Genomic DNA, 23,043 nt, shown 5'->3' on the forward strand with positions numbered 1-23,043 from the left:
TTTTTTTTTTTTTTTTTTTTTTTTTTTTTTTACTTGAAGCTTCACTCCCAGTTTGTTGTTGTTGACCTAGGGTTTTTTTTATCTTGGTCTCCAATTAAAATTAATTTAATGCAGTTTAATCTACCTTCATTGGTATTCTAAGTAAGTTAGCCCAGAGCACAGATTGACCTGATTGTCTCTGTGGATTTCCTGTGGTTCTGCAGCTTTTTGTTCAGACTCATGTTGCATCGAACCTTGATGGTTTGGGACTTTTATTGTCCCATTCTCTACCTCTTTTCTTGTTGCGTTTGTTGTTCTTTTGCTCAGACTGGGAAGACAGCGTTTGCTGTGGTGGTTTTGGACATCTTCAGTAGAGCATGGTTCTCCTTACTGTGAGCTTGGACTATGTGTTTCAAGTATTTTTACATTCGTGAAGAAGAGCCTTTAAAAATTATGAAAAGAGGCATGCAGGATAAGGTTTCTGAGTCTTCATATTTCGCTTTCTATACTGATTCTGGTTTCAGTGATCTTCACTGACAAAAGTAAGTGTAAGCTAGGCGTTAAATTTGAAGTAGGGATTGCTTCTATTTTCTGTGCCTTTTCCTCTTACTTGCTTTGAAAAATTTCTGGTGCTACTTAATATGTATAAGTAAAATTTGATTATAATTATCTTGAAGGAAAACAAAAGTACTCACATGCAATTTTCTTTTGGAAAGTATTAATTTTCCGATTTTGAAAAAAGTTGTTTCATTTTGATATCTACATTTTTAAGATTTTTATGTTAAGGAGATTTTTATTACCTGTGTGTTACAAATACACTAGAAAGTTCAGAAAAGTAAAGTAGTGAGTAGAGTTGGAGCCTGAGGTATGAACTTGTGTAAAAGATTGGGGTACCGCTTACATAGGTAAAAAAGATATTGAAGTAGGTATAAAAGATAATGAACTGAGGTATGCTTGTGTAAAAGATTGGGGTACCGCTTACATAGGTAAAAAAGATATTGAAGTAGGTATAAAAGATAATGAAGTAAAGAAGATATTTCCTGTCTCTCTGGTATAAGGCTGGAGAGCAGATTGCAATTTCCATCATTTAATGTTTTTCATCGTTGAAATTATTCTTTTGAAAGAAGATATATCTTACTGTTAGATTTATCTGCCTCTGTTTTGTTCAGAATTGGATACTATTTCTCTTTGCAGAAGAAAATGGATAAATTGTCTCTATGTATACAGTCATAAAGATTGTGCAGTCATGCCTCAGCTGTTAGAGGATGGGGCACTCAGATGGTTGTTAAGTAGCTATATCACCAGTGGGGACATCTTTTCCTCTCCCTGGCATTCTTCTGCTTGGGTTAATGTTAGGCATTGAGGGTGGGATTTTGTCATTATCTTTACCAGCTCGGTGCACATATCTGCCGACACACTTGCTGATTCCCTTAGAAGGGTCCTTTAGGATTGCCTCAAAGCTTTTGTTCCTAGGCAAGGTGGATAAGAAGTTTTTTCTCCATTTAATATGCCACTTAACTCCACTTAAAAGGTAATTAAAGCAGTAATCTACCCTGTCGCCTTTCCATCTCCCTATACAAATACGCTGTTGTAGAAGTGTTTATATGCATATACCATATTTCACTTGATGAAGCCAAATAAGGTATATTTGTGTAAAGCAATTTATGTTAGTATAATTACATCTGTGTTGGACTACATTGTGTAACATATATTGATTTAAGCAATCAGACTAGCCATTAGTATTTTCTCCTCAAAACAGCACTTTAAACCATGCCTCCTTCTTCCACAACCATTTTCCGTCTCCTTTCTGAGTGCTGGGATCACTGAGCTATATCAACAAGTGGTAAACGGAAATAAATACACTCTTGTGTGGGTGAGGCCAACAATTTAAATTGCATTTTGCACTCAATATAGATTTGTGCTTAAATGTGGCAAAGACTGGTGCAGTGGAAAAGGAAGAAAAATACTAGATTTCTTTTTCTGCTGTCGTGTATGCTGTTTCATAGCATATAGGTTTTGTTTCTGATCCCCAGGGCCTTACTGTTTTTCTTGCTCGTTATTATGTAATATAATTTACTGTAAGTATGGTTCCAACTCCTGCTAGCTGAAAACCAGTAATTTTTTAATCAGCATTTAATATTGAACAGGCTTGTGGACTTTGTTTGAAATTTTAATGCAGATAGGTTTATTTTCCCATAAAATTAAGGGTTCTTTTACCTCGTTTATTACTCCACTCTTAAAGAAACAAAGACATGTACAGTAGCTAGTGCCGGATGCTTTTGTCTGTTTAGCAGCTAGCAATGATAACTTATTATCTTCAAAAGTCATGATTTTTCATGGAAGTTTCTTTCCTGACGTTAAATGTAAATAGTTACTAAAGAACTAGATTTGCTAGTATTGAGGGAAAAGGAAGAATGATTCACATACCACCAGAGTGATGGAGTTTGAAGAGAACCAGCCCTGGCTTTTACTGGTCAACATAGACATTTTTATTACGTCTGATGTAATGGAGCTGTATTGGCAAATTGCTCCTCAGGGAGCCATCAGGCAATATATGTATCATTAACTCTTCTCTAGCATATGTGTTCAGTTTGGGGGCATAATTAAATTAAATTCTGTTAGTGTATGTTCTTTTCTCCTTTTCTTTCTACCTGGATACTTTATTCTAGCAGTTTCATTTTTAAAAAGAAAACTACAAATATAACAGTAACTTTTAGAAGTTTTATTTCTTCATTTAAAAATCACTTTTGCTTTGATAGCATTATGTATCTAAAAGAAATTATTATGGCTATCCTATGGAATACCAAACAAAATATATTTAATATTGAAATTTGTTGTCTGCTTTAGTGTCCGTGATCATTAATCCTGCAGAGAGTGCTAAGACTAATTTTAAAGTATATATATTGAAACGTAAAGCTGGATGTATTGATGGGTAGACTTTAGCCTTCCTGGTGTTCACAGCTTTTCAGAATCTAATCACTTGGATGGGGGGCAGTGCTTAAAAAGTTCATTTATGTAAGCTATTTCCTGTGGCTCTGCATGCTTCCCTTGACATTACTGATCAGGTCAAAATATTTACACAGTAAGAGATGGTAAGAATGACTGAAATTCACTGATTTCCTCCTTCCCCACTCCACTCCCACATAAGTATCTTAGAAAATGGACCATACCCATCTGCTCCAAAGACAGGTTGCTTTCCCAGTGCCTTGGAGAGTGTAGAAGGACAATTGATAAAAAACTTTAAAGTGAAACATGGTGGTCAAATTAATCCTTTTAGAATTGCCAACAAAAGCTAGCAAAGATGGACATCAAAGTTATGTTTTAATAATGCTGAATGTATTTATTCATTTGTTTTGGGGATGCCTTTTAGATTTTCTTCCATTAATGATTTATTTACCCTTAATGGGGATTGATCAGTTTGATTTGATTTTTGATTGTTGTTATTTTCCAGATTAATTGTGCTCTTCTTGTTAAACATTTTTTCTGGTGACATTTATCTGCAATCTGTTTTCATAATCTGTTTCACTGCTAAGTCTTGCCCTTTGATTTATTTTTATCTTGAATTCATCACTATGCTTAACAATTGCTTTGTGATGAAAGCAATTCTCTGCATAAATCTGTAAGTTCATGGTTTTAAATTATTATGTACATTCTACAAACTCTTTTATTACAGAGTGAATTGTGGCCATTTTACTAGACTGGTAGTTTGCTTATTTGTTTCTTTTTTTTGTGGGTTTTTTTTTTTTCATATTGCATAGCTTGCTCCATGGAATGTCTAATTTTGCTAGAAATTTTATAAAAAACATTTGGAAAACTTAATAAAATTTAGGGAATATTGCCTAGTACCCTTAGAAAATAAATGAAAACATTCTGCAAGTGTAACAACTACTCTTCACCCACCACCCTGTTTAAAACAAGTGTGAGTATGGTGCTATGGCTAAAAAATATTGAACTCTGTGATAACATGTTTCTATTCAGCTTTTTCTCAAAAAGATACAAACTTGAACTTAATGAAAGTTGATTACGTTAATTTGATGGCCAGGGTTGGTCACAGGTTAAATAGTTAGCAGTGTTTGTCCTTTTTTCCTTATTTCCTTATTTTTTAAACTGTCAACAAGGAGAAGCTTTGAAAAGAATTTAACTATCTACAGAGAAGCTTTGAAAATAATTTAAGTGTTTAGCATTAAAGCCATGACTTTCATTCAGGACAGTAAATTGTGTGACTATTGTAAAATTAACATGATTTATCCTTTAAATTAACATTAGATATTAGACAAATATAAAAGAGAGCGCAAGATTTTGAAAGTGAATGTATACAGTGCATATGTTTTCATATTATTCTGATAGTGCTGAATTGTCCTAAACTAAAGCAGTATGAAAACCCAAGCAAATCTGTTTTCTATAGAGTTACAATGAGCTTTGATCCCCTTAACATTTAGTTTTAGTCTTGTTTCAGAGAGATACGCATTTGGCAGTGTAACAAAAACAAGGTTTTTTTTCTGCACTGTCTCTATTTCATCTACCTTTATTAACAGTCATGATCCTGAATTCTTTGTAGCTCAATAAAAGAAAAAATATTACAGATAGGTTTCCATGGAGTTATGTTGTTGACTGATTCTTTCCAAGTTGGTATATTTTAATTTATTAGAATTGGCTAATGTAACTTCTGGAAGAAAATGAAAACAAGTGGATCATCTAGGGAAGTAATAATCTATTTAAAGAACTACATCAGTGTTTCATTTTCTAAGGATAAGAATTTATATGGGACAGTTTGTCATCCTATTTTTAGTTCTTGGGTCTAATAATTACGAGAATGTGCTTGATTTCAGGAGAATTTTAGATATCTTCTGCTTGGCTTTGTTCTTCTAATACGCAGCTTAATACCTCATCTGGAGGTCATGGCTTAGTTCTTGATAATTCACATTAATTACTGGGATCAAGTCCAACAAATATTTAAGAAGGCAACAGGAATCCTTCATAGTTCTGTACTTCAGTAGTCATGTCAAGGATAGTTTCTCCTCTTCAGGTAAATTGCCCTATATTCACATGTAGCACTGGATTTCCTTACCTCCAGTTACGCATGTTGTCTCTGTTTTATAGAATCTTTTGTGGATTCCTGTGTGGTAGGAATTGAAAGCCTAATAAGTCTTCTTATATTGTAAAATATCATTATATTTTATACTGAGTAAAATATCTAGGCGGGGGGGTATATATAGACATATATACATATATATTTCCCACAAGCTAATTCCATATATGTGTGCATATTCAGGTGTTTCTAATGCACCTAAGTATGGATTTGCTTTGGATAATTGATTTTTATAATCTTGTAAGATCCAATTTGCCTTCCATTACATCAGAAAATTAGTAGTCATTTTCTGATGAGAAGCTTCTAGGCAGTTTGCACTGAAGTGTCGGTTCATCACTCAGAAGTAGTGAGAGCTGATTGCCAGCTTTTACTGGACATTCAGACTATAATATATTTTCAGATGTCAGCTACCTCTGTACTAATGTGAAATGCCCTACGGGGCACAAGGAAAACTGGGCCTTCACTTAAAAAGAAATAATAAATAGAAGTCTTCAGTTATTAGGACCTGAAACTTTCTTTAAGTGTCAGACTTGGATTGGAGGCTGATTCTAGCACACTTATCTAGGTTTATATGAATTGGGGCATAAAGGGACAAGAGCATGTATTTGCTGTTAGTCCATTCTGCGCTCTGATTCCTGGAATGGATTGTGCAGGAGATCGCACATTTTCTTTTCATAAAAAAAGGCAAAACAATGGGCAAAGACTATTATTAAAGTCAGTGGATTAGGTATGCTGTGTAGATTCTGACATCATGGGGAGGTTCAGCAGTATCAGCTTTAGTTCAGCTTATGTCAGCATTCCCTGTTCAAAACTCCACGTACTGGTAAACAGAGCTGAAACAGAGACCAGCCAGGAACAACTAAGTGTCCTTTGCACAGCTGACATCAGTATTACTCTTATAATTTAAAATTTAAGAAAATACTCTTTCTTCACTATGTTCTTTCAAAACATTTATGCTGTGGTATTCTGTGGATAACCATTCTTAATTTATTGCATTCAGTCCAGAAATAATAACTAACTAGATCCTTCATATTGAGTCTTGGAGCATCAATATTATACATGTGAAAGACTGTTCCTGTTCCTGGGACACAGAGTTCTCTGCATCTGCTCATTGAAATAATTTCACTGACATCTCAAGAGCCTACTCAGTTTCCGTTTATGGAAGTCAGACAGTATTCAATGACTATAGTACTTAATCTTTTTTACTACATTGTGCAATCAGAAAAGGGAAGCTTAAGTTATTGCTTTTATGTATTTATTTAATATAATGAAACTTTTATAACTACTGTTTTTGTTCTTGAGAGAGTTCGTTGAATTAAATGAAAAATTAATTATGACACAGGAAAAGTATAAGCCAAACAGTAATACCAAAGTATAATATTGCAGCTAATGTTAGAACAGCGTTCATATAGTCATATTCATACCCTTTTTTTTTAACTCAGTGTATCTAGGAAATACATAACAGCTATTTCGGATTTTAAAAAATGTTCCTATCTTATAAACGGAGAGCTAAATGATTTTTATTATAACATTTTGTGTACATGATAAATGCACCAGACATTTGCAGGGAGTGTGACTCATTGGAGTGGTCTGAATTATACTGAGAGCTTTCAAAAATAACTGGAAAATAAAACTTTGTAATTGCATTATATATTTAAAAAAAAATTAGGTTGTAATCTGGAAATATTTTACTGAGTATTTCAACTACCTGGAAAAAAAAGACTTCTGGTTCAAAAACAAAAAAGTAGTTTTGGAAATGTATCCTCTCAGAGGTGCAGCATATCTGCTATGCATAAAAAAGTAGCACCAAAGCCACATTCTTCAAGCTCCTTAAACTGGTTCTTAATTGATGGCTTGATGCCCCTTTGTTATTCATTCTGACTGATGGGTAGATTCTTGATCTAAGGGAAATGGCCTTGTCTGTTTGGGAGGATCCCAATATTCAGTTTTGAAATAGTACTTCTTCAGACTGTTCTCAGATAGATCACATCTGGCCAGCTGTGAAAAATATGTCTCAGATGTAGGACATTTAGAGTGTTCTCTGAGTGTGCTTGTTACAATCATTTGTCCTGCAACCTCAAGTGCTTACTCATTTGCCATATAAGGATGTCAGACATAGTTAAATATTATGCTCTTAATTACTATAGAGTGTTTCATACAGAATTCATCCCGTTGAGACAGAAGAGTAGGTTATGGACTTTTCTCCAAAAATTGCAATTACCTTCCCCAACTGCAGATAATATAGGCAGTGAATGGCGTGTCTCTGAGCCAAGAGGCATGGAAGCCGAAGCCTTAAAATTGAGTGCTTGAAATTGGAAATTCAGTCACTGCTGACATTGTCTTTCACTCACCCTTATGCGCATAGGCAGTAAAAGAGCCTTAACTCAGTAGGTCATTTTACATAGTATTCTGCAAATCATTAGCACGACTGAGAGATTGAATTTCATCCCATTGTGTTTCCTTGCTATTGAATGTTTAAGTCTGACACCTTTATTTTACTGTAATTTTTGTGATTTCATTTCTTATAAATCATATGAAGACTTTGTGTGAAGGACTTGGTATTTCTTGGGTTTTATGTGTACTGCAAAAGAAATCAGAATACAAAATGTGTTAGAAACATTAGGTGAGTATTTTCTTCCAACTGTTTCCCCTTTGGTATAATATCATGTATCCAAAGTCATGAGAATCCAATGTCTACATTTAATTTCAATCACATGTTTCTTCTTACTGATATGATTTTTAAGATTTAAAATGTATTTGAATATTCGGGTAGTTCTTCAATTGCCAAATGTTTTCTTAAATATTCTATTACATAGTTCTGAAGAGGCTATAGTTGAGATTTGCTTCTCATTTTAAAACCTGGTTTAATGTCTTCCTAAAAGTCCATAAAAAGTTTATTTCATTTTTTTGTCATCCACTTTCAGGGAAACACTTGTTTGGAGATTTGGGATGATTTGTATGAACTGTATTTCTGAGATGCAAGAAATAGAAAATAAGTGTGTTGGTCTGAAAATTATTCTAGTTTTTAACAAGAGTGTATTAATAAGGATCCAGTTAAACTTTAGAGGAGTCTCGTACATAAGGCTGGGGGAATTTAAGAATAAAGTTCTTCATTGGGGGAAATTTAAATATTGAAAAGGAACAAAATTAGGTTTAGTTATAAATGTAAGCTTCTCTCAGAACTACATTCATGCTATGGATCATGAAAGAAGGAAAAAAGCAAATGCTAGTTTTAATACCTTTTCCTTGTTCTTTGTGCTAGGGGGATTTATAATTTTATTTTTTGCAGTGCTAACAGAGAATGAAAACAGAGAGAATGAAAATATGCGGGGGTGTCAAAGGATAAGAAATCATGTGCTGTTTCATTAAAGTGCATGCTCTGCCTGTGCATCCCCATTGCACTGGAACAGGCGATTCCATGGTGCTGTATGGGCAGGATGGGAGGCACTGTGCCCTGTGCAGAGGCAGGCAAGGAATTAAAATGTTAAATGCAGCTTACACCCTGTTGCTAGAGAGTATAAAGCTCCTTTATTTTTTTATTAAAAACATCTTTCAGCAGCCAGCCCACAGTTCATGAACTGCTGTATAATCTCTGGTGTCATTTGCCTGAGGCTGGCTAGCTGCTTGGGCAGAGCAGCATGTCTCCTGGTCCCTGATCCGTACTGCACTACAAGCTTCCAGTCACTGCTGCTTTCACAGCTTCCTGCTGTCCCAATAATTTTGGGCTTCCATTTAAAAAACAACAAACCAAACTGATAACTATATTTTAATAGACATAGATGATGTAAACCAGTAGTAGAAGATGAAAGAAAATGTTAGCCGCAGTAGCACAGAAATGCATTCTTTAGGTCCAAGTGAGCCTTTCCACCTTGCAAAATCCAGTTAGCAAGAAAATGTACAATGATGCCATTTTGCCTACCATTTGAATTTCTAGCTCCATAGGAAAGCAGATACACTACTTATTTTGATAATAAGATTCTGAAATACAGTTATTTGACCTGTGCCTCCACGACATTAAATTGTGATACTCCTCTGTGAGCACCTTTTAATTAGTCTAAAACGAATGCAACACACAGAGCTGTTGTTTCTGGTTCTCTCCAAAGCTAGGCCAGATGTCACTGCTTTGGTTGCAGTAATGTTTCAATTTTTTTGTTGTTACTAAAAGCACAGCAACTGGAAATTTTTAATACATCCTTCCCCTGTACAGTAACGACAGAGACTAGAGAAAAAGGTAGGCAAGGTATCCAACTTCTTTTTTGTGTTAGGAGGAGAACAGTATACAGGCATTGCTTTCAGAGCTTTTCTTAATTCACCGATGTCCCTTATGTTGGAAGCATGGAGAGAAGCAACACAAGAGCTTTGCAATTCTCTGTATACTGGGATAGGAGTGCCTTGTTTATACTGACTGATTTTGCCCAGGCCTTGCTATTTCTATGTTCAGGAGCTGCCGTCACTGCAGCATAAACTGAATGCATCACACTTAAGACCATAGCCCGCTGCACCCATGTAACCAGTATAATTGTTTCTAAGTATGTTCACTTAATTTTTATGTAGTGATTGTCTAGATTTATGAATGACTAAGTACCCTTTTAGTCTATTGTGACTAGATAACTTTTACCTAATGTGCTCCAGGCATTGTGACGTTTTTCATTTCTGCCATACCTGATGGTTTTCCTTTTTGTATCCCTGTTTTTCAAGAATCTGACTTAAGACATCTAATCTCTTTGGTTTGCTTATTCAAGCTGTAGTAAAAAGTTAGTTCACTGATGTTTCTTAAAAAATTATAACCGTGCAAATCTATTTATTACCATAAATCATTTCCAAGAAGTAAAAAAAAAATTAAGAATTCTTTTCTCTTTTTCTGCAAGTGGTCTTATGCTTTAGAGAAGCCAAACACTGGCAGCATATTTAATATTGCTTGGTCTATTGATGGCACTCAACTAGCTGGAGCATGTGGAAATGGACATGTCATTTTTGCCCATGTAGTGGAGCAACGCTGGGAGTGGAAGAACTTTGAAATAACGTTAATTAAGAGGAGAACCATGGAGGTAAACTTCACAGTTCAGAGCTGTGCATTCTGATTACTAGCTTTCTTAAGGCTTTTTTTAATACAAAATGGGAATTTGTAATCATCGACAAAACATTATCCTTTTTTTTCTATGTATATGTGACTGAAAATGTTTAAGATAATAAAATGGCCATAGTTAGCAAATGGTGTAAATAATTACCAGTTGTACAGAAGATCAGATCCATGTAAACCAAACCATGCCACCAGATGGACCAGAATTACATAAGTCAGAAGTACTTTATCCTCCAGAAAAATGCAAAGCTCGTTTGAAGAGCATGTGAAATTAACTGTGGGAGGCCACTTAGAAGAGAGAGATCATTTCAAGTGTAATGAAAATGTTTATGCAGAAAACAATACAAATACATTGGCCAAAATCAAAGCATCATATTAAATAGTATTGCAGTAACTGTCAGTAAAGATGAAGCTGCATAATTAAGTATAGATAATATAGAGGAGCTTTCTTTACCTTATCTGCATTCATGAGTTGCTGGGGGCACTGATGCACTTTGTAATAGCTAATGCTTTAGTAAGGTTTACTGTAGCCCTGTTGTTAATGAAGCTATGATGAATGTTGCTGTCTTAGGGCACTTCCAGATAAATTTCATTGCTGACTATAACTGTAAAGAGTTGTAATATGCTTTTCTGCACCACATATTGTATTACAGCCTAGATTCAGATCTTCCAAAGCTATAGAAATTTGTCATATAACATATATCAGGGACCTGCATGGTGCTTCCAGCTGAGTACTGAGCAATAGGCATTGACCTCAATGGGAGCTGCCAAGTCTCAGCACTGCTGGAAATGAAACAGGCCCCTACATGTGGTTTCTGGAGCTTAAGTTTAGGATCCTTCTTTTGAAAAATCTTGGCCTGAATCCACATTTAGGTTACCAAATATCTGGGAATGAATACAAAAATATGAATTTTTACCTTCTAATTTGTCCTCTGTGTTCCCAGACACTGACTCACAACATTCACTCTCTAAACATTGGGATAATATAAGATTTCCATTCTTACAAATTTTCCAAATTACACATTTGATATTGGACACCAGGCCAATATTTTCAATATCGAAGTCAAGTTCCTAAATTCCTAATTAGGCCCTTAAATGTTTTTTGGTCTTGATTCTTTAATGTTGAATATGTAATTGGGAAAAGTTGTAACAACAGAAATGTTGTATTGCAATTTGCTCCGGTGGGTGGGATAACATGAGTCAGTGTCTGGGAACACAGAAGACAAATTAGCAGGTAAAAATTCATATTTCTTCTTTCATTCCCAGACATCGACTCGTAACAGATGGGCCCTGTCAATAATCTCCAGGGTGTTTAAATATGCAAACAACTGAGGAAGTATAGCTAACCCTGATTCAGGACTAATTTTTTATTTTATTATTTTATAGTGATTTTATTTTATTCCTATATATTTATGTAGGAAAATACTGCCTACAAAAAAGTTCTAGATGCATTCTTTTTTTCTGAGTGCTACAATAGCTAAGTTAATTATGGACATATCACTGCAGTGGACATAGCAATTACTATGTCTTTGGAAATGGTTTCTAGGCTTTCATAGTAATTGAGTTCAGCCCTTGTTTTGCAATTGGTTGCATAATGGACAAAATCAAAAAGAAGTTACCACCCCCAGAATGGTGACATCTTCAAATACAAAATGAAACAAACAAAAAAATCCTGTCATGTCTCCTTAGATTTTAGCTGCCTAAAATCTTTGAGCTCAAAAATCTGTGTTGATTACAGGCAAACTGTGATTTTCTTGAAACATTGTCATTTGAGCAAATTGTCACAGAAATGGCAAAGGCACAGCCTGCTCACCAAGGCTGTCTCCTAAATTTCCCTTACTTCAGAGTGTGGTAGCATTAAAATATATGCTAGAGCTATTCAACATCTAGACAACATATCTTTATCCAAATCTTGGATATTGCTGAATTGTTTTGATGGGATCACTGAAGTATTATATTTCAAATGTTTAAATGATCAGCAACTGAACACTGAGTGTTAAAATGGGAACTTTCAGATGTCCTTGATCTCAGATGATTTTTTCAACCTCATGTATAATATTGCACTTATACCTTATGTATTCCAAGTACACATTAATTACTCCTTTCTTTTAAGGAACTCCATCCAGCTCTTCAGTAATTATTCATTGTTTATTTTGAGTTTATAGAACCTTTGAGTTTAAGTTTCCATCAGTGCTGTGAAAGTGCCTGTTCCCACATGGATATGTTCTGCTAATGGCATAACAGTATCAGCATGTACTTATAAGAAAGAATATGTTATTTCACTAGTTAGTTTTCATTTCAGTTATTGTTGTTTTATTCAACCAAAATTTTCTTTTGATTAGGTGCACAATGTTATTAATGATGCGGTAGATTTGTTGGAATTCCGTGACAGGGTTATTAAGGCCTCTTTGAACTACGGGCATTTGGTTGTTTCAACTTCTCTTCAGTGTTATGTGTTTTCGTAAGTAATAAAAAATCATGAAGCTTTCTCAAGTTTATCTAACAGTTGTAAGAGAGTAGCAGAAACTTTATTTGAAGTACAGTAGTTTGTTTTGTTTTGTTTTAACTAATTGAAGTATTCTATGGAACCTAGCATCATTTACAACAAAATGTATTGGAGTATAGTTGCCCTCCCCCGTCATCCTTTCTTTCAGCTTCTTGCTGGTGCCATGACTGCCTGTTCATTTTGCTACAAAAATTTGGCAAGCTTTCTTTTCACGTAGAGGCAGCAGGAATGGTGGCTGGATGCAAGTGTATTTGTGCCTCCATCTAGGGACTTCATTTTTTGGATACTGCTTCTGGCATGCCATTATTTTGGAACAGAATAGGAATGATTCAATCCTGCATCATGTTTTAAGAACATGATATTCTGTTTCATATGCTGAAATTTAAAGTTTACTCCTAAAGGCACTTATCTGTTCAGTGAGATGACTAGTGCTGAACAATAATACAGCCCGTAATAGGGCACACAAGAGAGGGATTCTATCCTACCTCTGGATCACTGTAAAAGAGTTGAACCACAATTCAGAAATATTTTTAAAATGTTTGTTTCATATAAATTTTGCTGTTTACTCAGACTTCTAGGTCTTGCTAGTGTGAAGGGATGCAAAAATGAAGGCAGAAGTGTTATTGGATCATACTGCATGGTTATCAGTGTTACTTGGCTTTCTAAATGCTGTTTTCCTTTTGAAAACCGCCCTTTTTAGGAATGTTAGATTATTAAAATGTGTGTGCTTTACTTAGTGAATTCAACTTCGTATTTGCAATGATATGTGAAGATCAGCGGTTTTAATGAATGATTAATTTTTTCTTTGCAGTACAAAGAACTGGAATACACCACTGATCTTTGACCTGAAGGAAGGAACAGTTAGTTTGATTCTACAAGCAGAAAGGTAGCTTACTTCTTGTAATGCTCACTATTAGATGTGAACGTGCATTTCCTAAAACTTTGTTATGTAACATAAGCACATATTGAAATAATAGAAATAGACAACAAGTATACAGTATTGGTAAGTAGCATGTGAAGGCCGAGCTGGTATATTTGCCATAGATCTGTGATGGCTGTAATGAATCTTTTAATATATTACATATGTATTGGTAAGAGCATGTGAAGGCCGAGCTGGTATATTTGCCATAGATCTGTGATTGCTGTAATGAATCTTTTAATATATTACATATGTATGTTTATAATTTTATTTATGGAACAAAGTAGATCTTCTGACATTAACACTGGGTTTTTTTGATGTTTTATATTGCCTTTTTGAACTGGGATTTTTTTTAAAATTGGAATATATTTTATATAAATTATCTTTGGTCTCCAATTTTTATTAAAAGCATTGCCAGGTATGCCAAATAAAAAGAAATAGTTGCATTTTTCTTATGTATTTGTATTTATTTTTGCAAGAAATTACTATTTTGTTCTCAGTTTAAAAAAAATTTAATCTGTATTTCCTGAAAATCATTTGTCAACGAGATCTTTATGTGTGCTTTTGTAGAAAGAGAGTCTTTCAAAAGACTAAGAATAGGAACAGAAGTAAAAAATCTTGAGTTTTGATTGTAGTCGTAGTTCTCTTGCACAAATATTGTCAGGCAACTATTTCAGCATAGTGCAGCACAATGCTCACTGAATTTTTGAGTGCCCCAGATTAAACATTTATGTCCTAGTCTACAAAGTTACTACAGCAGAGAATGGGTAAGCAAGTGGACAGGATTTTGAAGATCAGGTTCTAGATCTGAAGTTTTGTACTGCTGATTAAAAGTAAATTTTGAAAACATGACGCAGATTCTTTGGCAGTGTAGGTGATCATGATGCCACAGAACTGAATCTAAGGTTTTGGTAAAACCAGTCTACCTTGACAGACAATGTACGAACAGACAGTGGTTCATTTGGTGCCAGTGATTGGTAACATTTACAACAGCAGAGGGTCTAACAACTGGCTTTTTGTTTATGGATGTGTTTTGTGTCTATGAACTATAGATACTGTACTTACCAAACAGTTATTGTTATGTGGAATTATTTATATTTTTTATAAAATTTTGCAAAGTTTTCCTGCAAATAAGTTATTTTTCACTGAAGCCCTGCATCGTAATAGAAGGTGATCAGTTCATTGAAAGTGTCTTCTGTTTGCTTTACATTATAATCTAGTTGTACTGAAGGAAATTATACAGGTAATACTATTTCAAAGCTAGCTGTAAACATTAAAGCTGTTTCTCACATGTATACACACGGCATTGTCTCATGGGGTGATGTGTGGGGAGTACAGTCTGCAGCTGTACGCTTTTGTCATCTGGAGTTATGAGATTTGAATGCCATAATATCTATAACAGATAAAATCACAGTGATTCCAGATAATAAATATTTCTCATGGAAAAAGATAACATTCACATTAAAACTGAAATCTTCCATACAGAGAAGGAATATCAGAATATAAACTTTGAAATGTAAAGCTTAGAAATGATGTAGTTTAACTGAAAACAATTGCAGGATATTAGACCATTACCTTCAAATTGTTGAAACTGTCTTTATGCTTTTCTTCATTACTTAGTGATTTACATTTTTGTTGGGGTTTTTTTGTAGGCATTTTCTTCTTGTAGATGGTGGAGGTCTTTATTTATATTCATATGAAGGAAGATTAATTTCCTCTCCAAAATTTCCAGGAATGAGAACAGACATTTTAAATGCCCAGATGGTATCTCTGAGTAATGATACTCTAGCAGTAAAAGACAAAGCTGATGAAAAGGGTAAGTTCTCCATTCGAATAGTTCCATGTTTGCTAATAATTCATTATGAAGTTTTCAAGATCTTTCCATTTAACTTTACTTAGCATAGTTGTGGTAAAAAAGAAAGCATAAAGCATAAATGATTTATTTATGATATAAATGAAAGATAATATTTATTATAAAAATTAATTAAAATGATGGGTCTTGCTTAACTTTGATTAAAAAACTTGAAGAGAATGATATATGTCTCTGAACTTCCAGTTGTGTGTAATGCATCAGAGAACCACGGAATATTTACAGTAAATACTTGAACGGTAGGTTTTTACTCCCTGACATGTGATTTTTCTAAAGAAGTACCTCAGCAACTTTTTCTGCTTGAGTGCTGCTCTTAGAAGCTACCAGTACATTAGCTGTGATTAATTTAGTTCTCAGATGTTCTTTTGTTCTAATTTTTTCGGCTTTGTGTCTTTACAGCGTGTAAGTTTTATATGCAGCTGATATGACTATAGTTACGAGGCTGTGACATTCTGTCTCAGTGTTGTGTTCTTCAAGATTTTTATCCTCTTAGATTTTGTGGTTTGGCATCAAAAGCACTATAATTATAAAACACAACATGGCCAATGAGCTTCAGGTAAATTTTTGCATTAATGAGTGCTACAGGAGTCTCTTTTTGTCAGTCAGCTTTTTTCCTTTGTTCTATCTCTTGATGCAAATGTGTAGTTTGCCTGTGCAACAATTTAAATTTTCAGTGTCTGCTGGAGACAGACACTTCCATTGCTGGAAAACCCATGGTACTATGACTTTTGACTTTATAACTGTGCCATTTATAGGCCATACAAATATTACAATACAGGGTTGCAGTGCTATCTATAGCTGTATTTCTCGTGCGATATGGCCAGTAAGGGGATTACCAGTGGGAAGAACTGTGCACAGGAGGTGCTGTTATTGCAGAGTGAAACAGTGAAAACTTCCTGCCCATGGTTCCAACTGACACTAACTCAATCTATTATCTATAACTCTATCTGTTATCCTAGACTTAATGATTAGATTTTAAACAGTTTCAGAATTTTAGAATTCTTTGTCTTGCAGCAAAGAAGAATCATACTTACCTTCTTTTTGCCATAGAAAAAACCTTTCAGTGTGAAGTACGAAAGACAAAAGAAGATCCTGATTATTATAAGCAGTGAGTTAGCCCTTTAGTACTGATTGCATGGTAGTTTTCTCAGCATATAACCCACAACTTAAATTACTTGATGACTGAGAAAAACCCTTGTAATAATCCTTTAAAATATCCCACGCCAAGCAAAAGAGCCAAGCAAAAAAAATTAGGTGAGAATTTTCTCACTTCCTTGTTACAAAGCAATTTTGCTGCTCTGTACACAATATATGTATTTTTTTTTCTTGTACAACCTTCTCTTTTATGTTGAAAACAAATACTTTAATTATTACACAGCTATTTTAGATATTTATTTTAGATATTATGCATTTTGAATAATTACTTTAAAGAGTAGTAATATAACTAATGTACATTTCATTTTTAAGGACAACAAAGGAAAATATTATCCTCAAGCATCAAGACATTAAAGATATCTAAAATAGCTGTGTAATAATTAAAATGGATTTTAATTAGCAAAAATATTTCAGTGTAAATTATTCAGAAGAAAGCAGTAGTTTGCAAAAAAAAATGGATAAGTGAAAAGTTGCATCTTATTTCTGGTCTTTTCTCTTTTACTCTGTGTCTTTGTATTTATATTACACAAGTGTATGTATGTTTGTTTATATATTACTTAATATGTATAACAGACTTTATTTTATTGCCATATTGACACTTAGATGCAGTTAGAATAAAAACAATAGAAGTATTTTAAATAAATTGAGGTTATATAGAAAATTCATCCATAAATATCAACTGCTGTCTATATGCATGCATATTTAAGATTTTGATGGTAAACTCACTCTCTTGCCCGTTCCCCTGCCCATCTTCCTGAATAGACTGAAGAGCATCTCCACCTCCCAAGCATTCCTGTTAGTGTCCTGAAAATCTTGTCAGCCTGCATGCAGGCTAATCTTCATCAAAATTGTAATTTACAGAGGCTGGGTTTCTGGCTATGTTTTCAAGATAAGCTTTTCAAATGATCCTGTTGAAAGGAGTTTCCACCAGGGCAATGAGTAGGGGTGGGTTTTTTTCTTTTTCTTTCTTTTTTTATATACGAGTCCCACTAGTAGTGGTACAAGCCTTATAATATGCCAGCACATGGGAAAACAGATTCTTGGCACAGGAAACCATGGCTTATCTAGGCCTGTTTATTCTTCTCGACTCACCCCAGCAGAAACGTTTTTCTTTTCTTTGCCCTATTTTGAGGGCAGGTCTGTTTTTCATGATGCACTGCATTATAGAAATATCTAAGATAGCTCAGTTTGATACAGGAAGCAGTTTACACATCGTAGAATGTGTAAACTATATATAGTTTATATATGTGTAGACTATATATAAAGTATGTATGAATAGTTTTTGAACACACATAGATGTATGTGCGTCACACACACAAACACATTCAGAATTTACTCTGAAACAGAGAAAGATATGACTTGCTGTGCTTCAGTGTTGTTACTTGGATATTCTTCCTCTTTCAGTAATCTAGACAAAAGATTGGTACCTCTGCACTTACAGTCCTTCTTCAATCTCTAGTGAAGCTGGAAGAGGGAGGTGAGCCTATTCTCAAAAGGGGAAGTGCTGGCCCTAGGAGCAGTTTTTCCGTGATAATAGAACGTGTGTGTTAAAAGGCACAGCGGCTGTTCTCTTTCTCTGGATATTCAAAGTGAGAAAATGCCCTTTGTTTATATTTTTAATTTATACACATTAAAAAGATATATTTTAGGTTCTAAATGACTGTAAAGCAATGTGGAGTTGTTCCAGATAGGGCGGGGAGCGAGGGAAACCAACCCCAAACTTATTTTCTGAAATACCTTAATAAGCATTGTAGATTTTTACCAATTTTACTTGTCAATTAGGTACAGCAGTTTTCTTTAAAACTCTCTTAATCTCACTTCCTATAGCTGGTATAGTAGCAGTAAAATTGGCTTGTATAGCTAGATCAAAATAAATTTCATGCAGGGAGCCATGCGTAAAAGTGAGAAAAATACCACTTCTCAGGAGCAGCTAGTTTTCTTTTGTATATTTAGCCAGCTGCCAAGAGCAACACTTGTGCAAAACCCTTTCTTTTCCTCCTCTGCAAACTCAACCAATGTTTTCTGAACACCTGCTCTTACAGTTGTTTTTTTTAATTCTGCCTGTATAACCATTGACCTCAAACCAACATCCTGTGTCCTGGTGAAAGAAATGCACAGCAGGATTAACATGTTAACATCGCCATCCTTTGGAATGAATGTGTATGTTCACCTTATATTGTATACTTACAGGTAATGTGTTGAAACCGCAGGTGGGATGTGTTATTAACATCTGAAATGTTTCTGTCACATCTGTGTTTTCCATGAACTAACACGGAATCATGTGCTTTAAATTACAGCTGGTGTTCCTTATAATGTTACTGTTTTCTCTAGGTTTGAATAGTTTACCTACATCTGTCTGAATTTGTGTGTATATTCACAGACTATATATAAAGTATGTATGAATAGTTTTTGAACACACATAGATGTATGTGCGTCACACGCACATGCACGTGTATATAGAGAGAGAGAGACAGAAAGAAAGAAAGAGAAACTTTATTTTTAGGCAAGTTGCAAATTTGAGTCTTCACTGGATATCCCAGAAGTACAGATGATGTAGGTGGGGGTTTTTTGGAGGTTTTTTTTGTTTTCTTTTTTTTTGAGGGTGAGACAGGGAGAGAGTGGAACAGATGGACTTTTGGTGAAGATTGCAGTAATTAAATATAAAATTCAAGTATATCTGGATAAAGCAAATACTTTTTGAGGAAGCCAGTTATTAATGTATTGTCATTAACTGTATCATCATGACAAGAAGAAACCCTAAACTGTCCTGGAGCAAAATATGCCCAGGGACCACTGTATTAAGAATTCAAAATAGAGCAGATTATTAACAAAACAGAGAATGCTTCTGAAGAATGTTTTACCCGATAGTTCAGAGGACAGCTTTCTATATATCTGATACTAATTCCTTTAGGAAAATATATCAGTCAATGGTATCACTTCCTAAACTTTCATATTCATCAAAATTGTGAGTTAAGATTGAGTAAATCTATCAGATAGCCTTGGTAACATTAATTTATTCAGAATGCAGGGTACAAACTTGCATCAGATAGAATTCAGTGTCATTTCTGTAAATGACCATTTGAGCTGTGATAGGAAGTAAAACATTAGTTTTCTCAATTCTGTATCAATCCATAATATCATGTTTCAATGGCTATCAATGCTCTGAAAAGAATGATGTTTGAGAATTTTCACAGATCACTCTGATTGCAAAATGAAACTATTCCTAAGCTCAGCAGACTATGACGGTTACATTTTCCCAACTGTAAGATTCTTTTTTGACCAGAGTGTGAAAGTCACTGGTAAATCTAGCACACAGTAATAAGTATCCACTTGCAGTAAATTGTACTCTGAAAATGAATGGAACTGCATGAAACATCTATGAAGAACTGTTGCTTTTAACTAATAAACCATTCTTTTTTTTCTTCAGTTATCTACATATTTGAAGCTTTATCTGGAAAGCCATTGGGTGATGGAAAGCCTCTAACCCATAAGGTAAGACAAAGGATATAATGTCTCTTTTTTATTATACTTTGAAATTAAGAATCAATAATGGGTTTCCTCAATAATGGGTCTAATAACCTATTAAAGGTTTACAATCTTAATAGAAAGGAGCTTGACAACTCTAGCTGACTCTTATAACAAAAATCAGATTCTTTATGCAGTGTTGATATACAAAGGGATATACTATAGGTTGTGTTCATTTACTGGCATGTGTTTCCCATGCACATAAGAGTTTGAAACTACAGGTAAATAGTTTTGTTATGCAGTAAAACTGATCAACTGAGTTTTCTTTGCATGTACTCCAAAGCAACTTTTATTAGTGCTGACCTGTTCTTAACACTGAAGAAAAGAACATCAGTGAAAAGCTGTCTGTCTTCAGTCTGAGCTTTTACTGGTTTTACTTCAAAAATGATTGCCTGAACGGCATTTTACTTTTCTTCACTCTTCTGGTATACAACAAAAGCAAAATCAGGCAGCTTCTTTGGATAGAGGAATAAACATTCATCTTTTAGGCAGCTTTTGCTTTGAGACTGCCACCTGTATTTCTGTAGTTTTGTAGTAAATTCCTAAACTGCGAACTCTTCTCTGTTGCAGTTTTGTTTTAATCTACATGAAATTCAATTTATATAATGCTTCATTCAACAGAGAAGACACACATAAAGTGTCTTCACAATCGAGTTTTTTCAAGAGTTTTGTGCCTTGTTTTTAGTAAAGCATTCATTTGTTTGAATATCACATGCTTTCTGTGATATGAATCTCCAAAATAAAAATCATGTATTTTCTTTTTCCTTTTCAGACAGAAATTGTGGAGATTGCTTTGGACCAGAAAGGACTTACAAGTGAAAGAAAAATAGCTTTTATTGATAAGAACAGAGATCTTTACATTACTTCAGTTAAACGGTTTGGAAAAGAACAGAAGATTGTCAAAATAGGTAAGAAAAATTCAAAATAATGTTTAACTACAAGCTAGCAGGCAAATAGACTTTTGTCTAGTACAAGAGACAAAATTTTGCTTTTTAATTAATAGTGAAATTGGACTTGAAAAAACATTAGAAATAGTCCCATGCCTTTCATAAGATAGTGGTAAAAACAATTTTAGTACATTTTATCTAAATTCTGATAATTTTTATATCAGTTACATGTAAAGCAGTTGTTAACATTTAAGGATTTGTTATTGCATTCCGGAGCAAGCAGCTAAGAGGATATTGGAGAAGGATGTATTCCTCAGAATTATTCAATACAGAATCTTTCAGACATTTTTCTTGCAAATGCAAACTCTTAAGTTAATAATATTTTTAATTAAAAGTTTAAATGCTGTAGACAGATACATGATCCAGTAAGTACGAAGGTGCAGTCTGACCAGTGTGTTAGTTTTGATCTCCAGTCTCAAAACTAAGTCCAAAAAACATTATTCTGAAAATAACTTTCTTTCAGAAAGAGAGAACTGAATTTGGCTGAAAGTTTGTAAGCTGTTACCTTACAAACTAGGGGGTTAAAAACAGTCCTTATAAAAGGAACTAAGAATGACTAATAATTACCCTTTTACTACAGTTTAAGAAGTGTACCTTTATTTTGAAGTTTCTTGTGGAAATGCATATTATTCTGTTATCTTTATATTAAGGGACAATGGTTCAAACTTTGGCTTGGAATGACACGTCTAACATTCTTTGTGGGATTCAAGATACCCGTTTTACAGTCTGGTACTACCCCAACACAGTCTATGTAGATAAAGATCTTTTGCCAAAAACTTTGTATGAAAAAGATGCAAGGTAATATATCCTTTTTGATCAAAATAGTATTATTATGTATTTTAACTAGTTTACTCACTCCTTAAAGAATTACGTTAATTTTGGCAGTTGAAGTAGAAGCCAGGGTTGCAACTTTTAAAATTCTTTTCATGTTACTACTTCTTGATTAGGAAATGAGGAAAAAGTCTTTTGTAACGTATATCGTAAAGTTTGGAGTTGAAATGATGATGCGCAGTTTAAAAGTAGAATACCATCTTGATGCAAAAGCAAAATTTTAATCATATCCCATGAAATACTGCCTTAGTTGTTTGTAAAAAAACAAACAAAAAAGAAAATCTGTTTAAAGTATCTGTTGGAAATTAAAAGTATCAAGATATTAGGTCACAGATAATATTATTTCTAGCTCGGCATGTTTGCTTTACGTGTTTACTTCAGCCTGTATACTTTGTGATATGAAATTCTTCATAAAGAATACCTGAATTCATTATTTCATTCTAAGAGTTATGGGAGCCCAAATATTTTTTACTGAAAAAGTATTTGAAAATTTTTTCACAAATACCCAGTTTGCAGTTGCCTTACAGCCAGTGAATGTGCATAACTATCACTTTATTTTTAGAGAACATTACAACTACCTGTTGGATATAACTGTTGAATAACTAGGTGCTTAGATTTTTATATGCTCTGAAAATAAAGTATAATCATTTTGTAATTTTGAAACAAAGATTTCTTTAAATTCCAAATGTTCTTTCCAGTAAGAAAGAAGTTAATATTAACTTACCTTTCTTTCTCTACCCAGTGAATTTAGCAAAAATCCCCAGATTGTACGTTTTGTAGGAAATCAAATAACAATTAGAAGAGCAGATGGTTCACTTATTCACCTTAATATTTCACCTTATCCTGCGATTCTTCATGAATATGTTAGTAGTTCTAAATGGGAAGATGCCGTCAGATTGTGCCGCTTTGTCAAGGTAAATGCTAATTATAGGGAATGTTCAGATATGATTTCACTGTAATATTTATGTTTTCAAGTATTACTTTAATAATGATAATTGCATATCAGATGTTACATCTCATTTCCATTCTTCTGCTTTGTTGCTGATTATTTTTAGGCTGGTCATGAAAAATGATACATTTTTCATAATTGCATAATATACATATGCATAATTTCATAATTTTCATTATACATAATAAAAAAA

General features: G+C 34.0%; 1 protein-coding gene across 1 annotated transcript in view; it reads left to right on the forward strand.

Annotated features, from left to right (window-relative positions):
- Window positions 1-23,043, forward strand: part of IFT80 (intraflagellar transport 80) — a 69,714-nt gene that overhangs the window by 39,179 nt on the left and 7,492 nt on the right. Inside the window, exons 8-15 of the mRNA XM_019471974.1 lie at window positions 9,937-10,116; window positions 12,491-12,609; window positions 13,466-13,540; window positions 15,226-15,389; window positions 20,026-20,090; window positions 20,896-21,031; window positions 21,721-21,868; window positions 22,644-22,815. Coding sequence (XP_019327519.1) covers window positions 9,937-10,116; window positions 12,491-12,609; window positions 13,466-13,540; window positions 15,226-15,389; window positions 20,026-20,090; window positions 20,896-21,031; window positions 21,721-21,868; window positions 22,644-22,815 — 1,059 coding nt within the window. The remainder of the gene's footprint in view (window positions 1-9,936; window positions 10,117-12,490; window positions 12,610-13,465; window positions 13,541-15,225; window positions 15,390-20,025; window positions 20,091-20,895; window positions 21,032-21,720; window positions 21,869-22,643; window positions 22,816-23,043) is intronic.

This window comes from Aptenodytes forsteri, unplaced genomic scaffold, assembly GCF_000699145.1.
Source record: "Aptenodytes forsteri isolate BGI_AS27 unplaced genomic scaffold, ASM69914v1 Scaffold299, whole genome shotgun sequence".
Lineage (NCBI taxonomy): Eukaryota > Metazoa > Chordata > Aves > Sphenisciformes > Spheniscidae > Aptenodytes > Aptenodytes forsteri.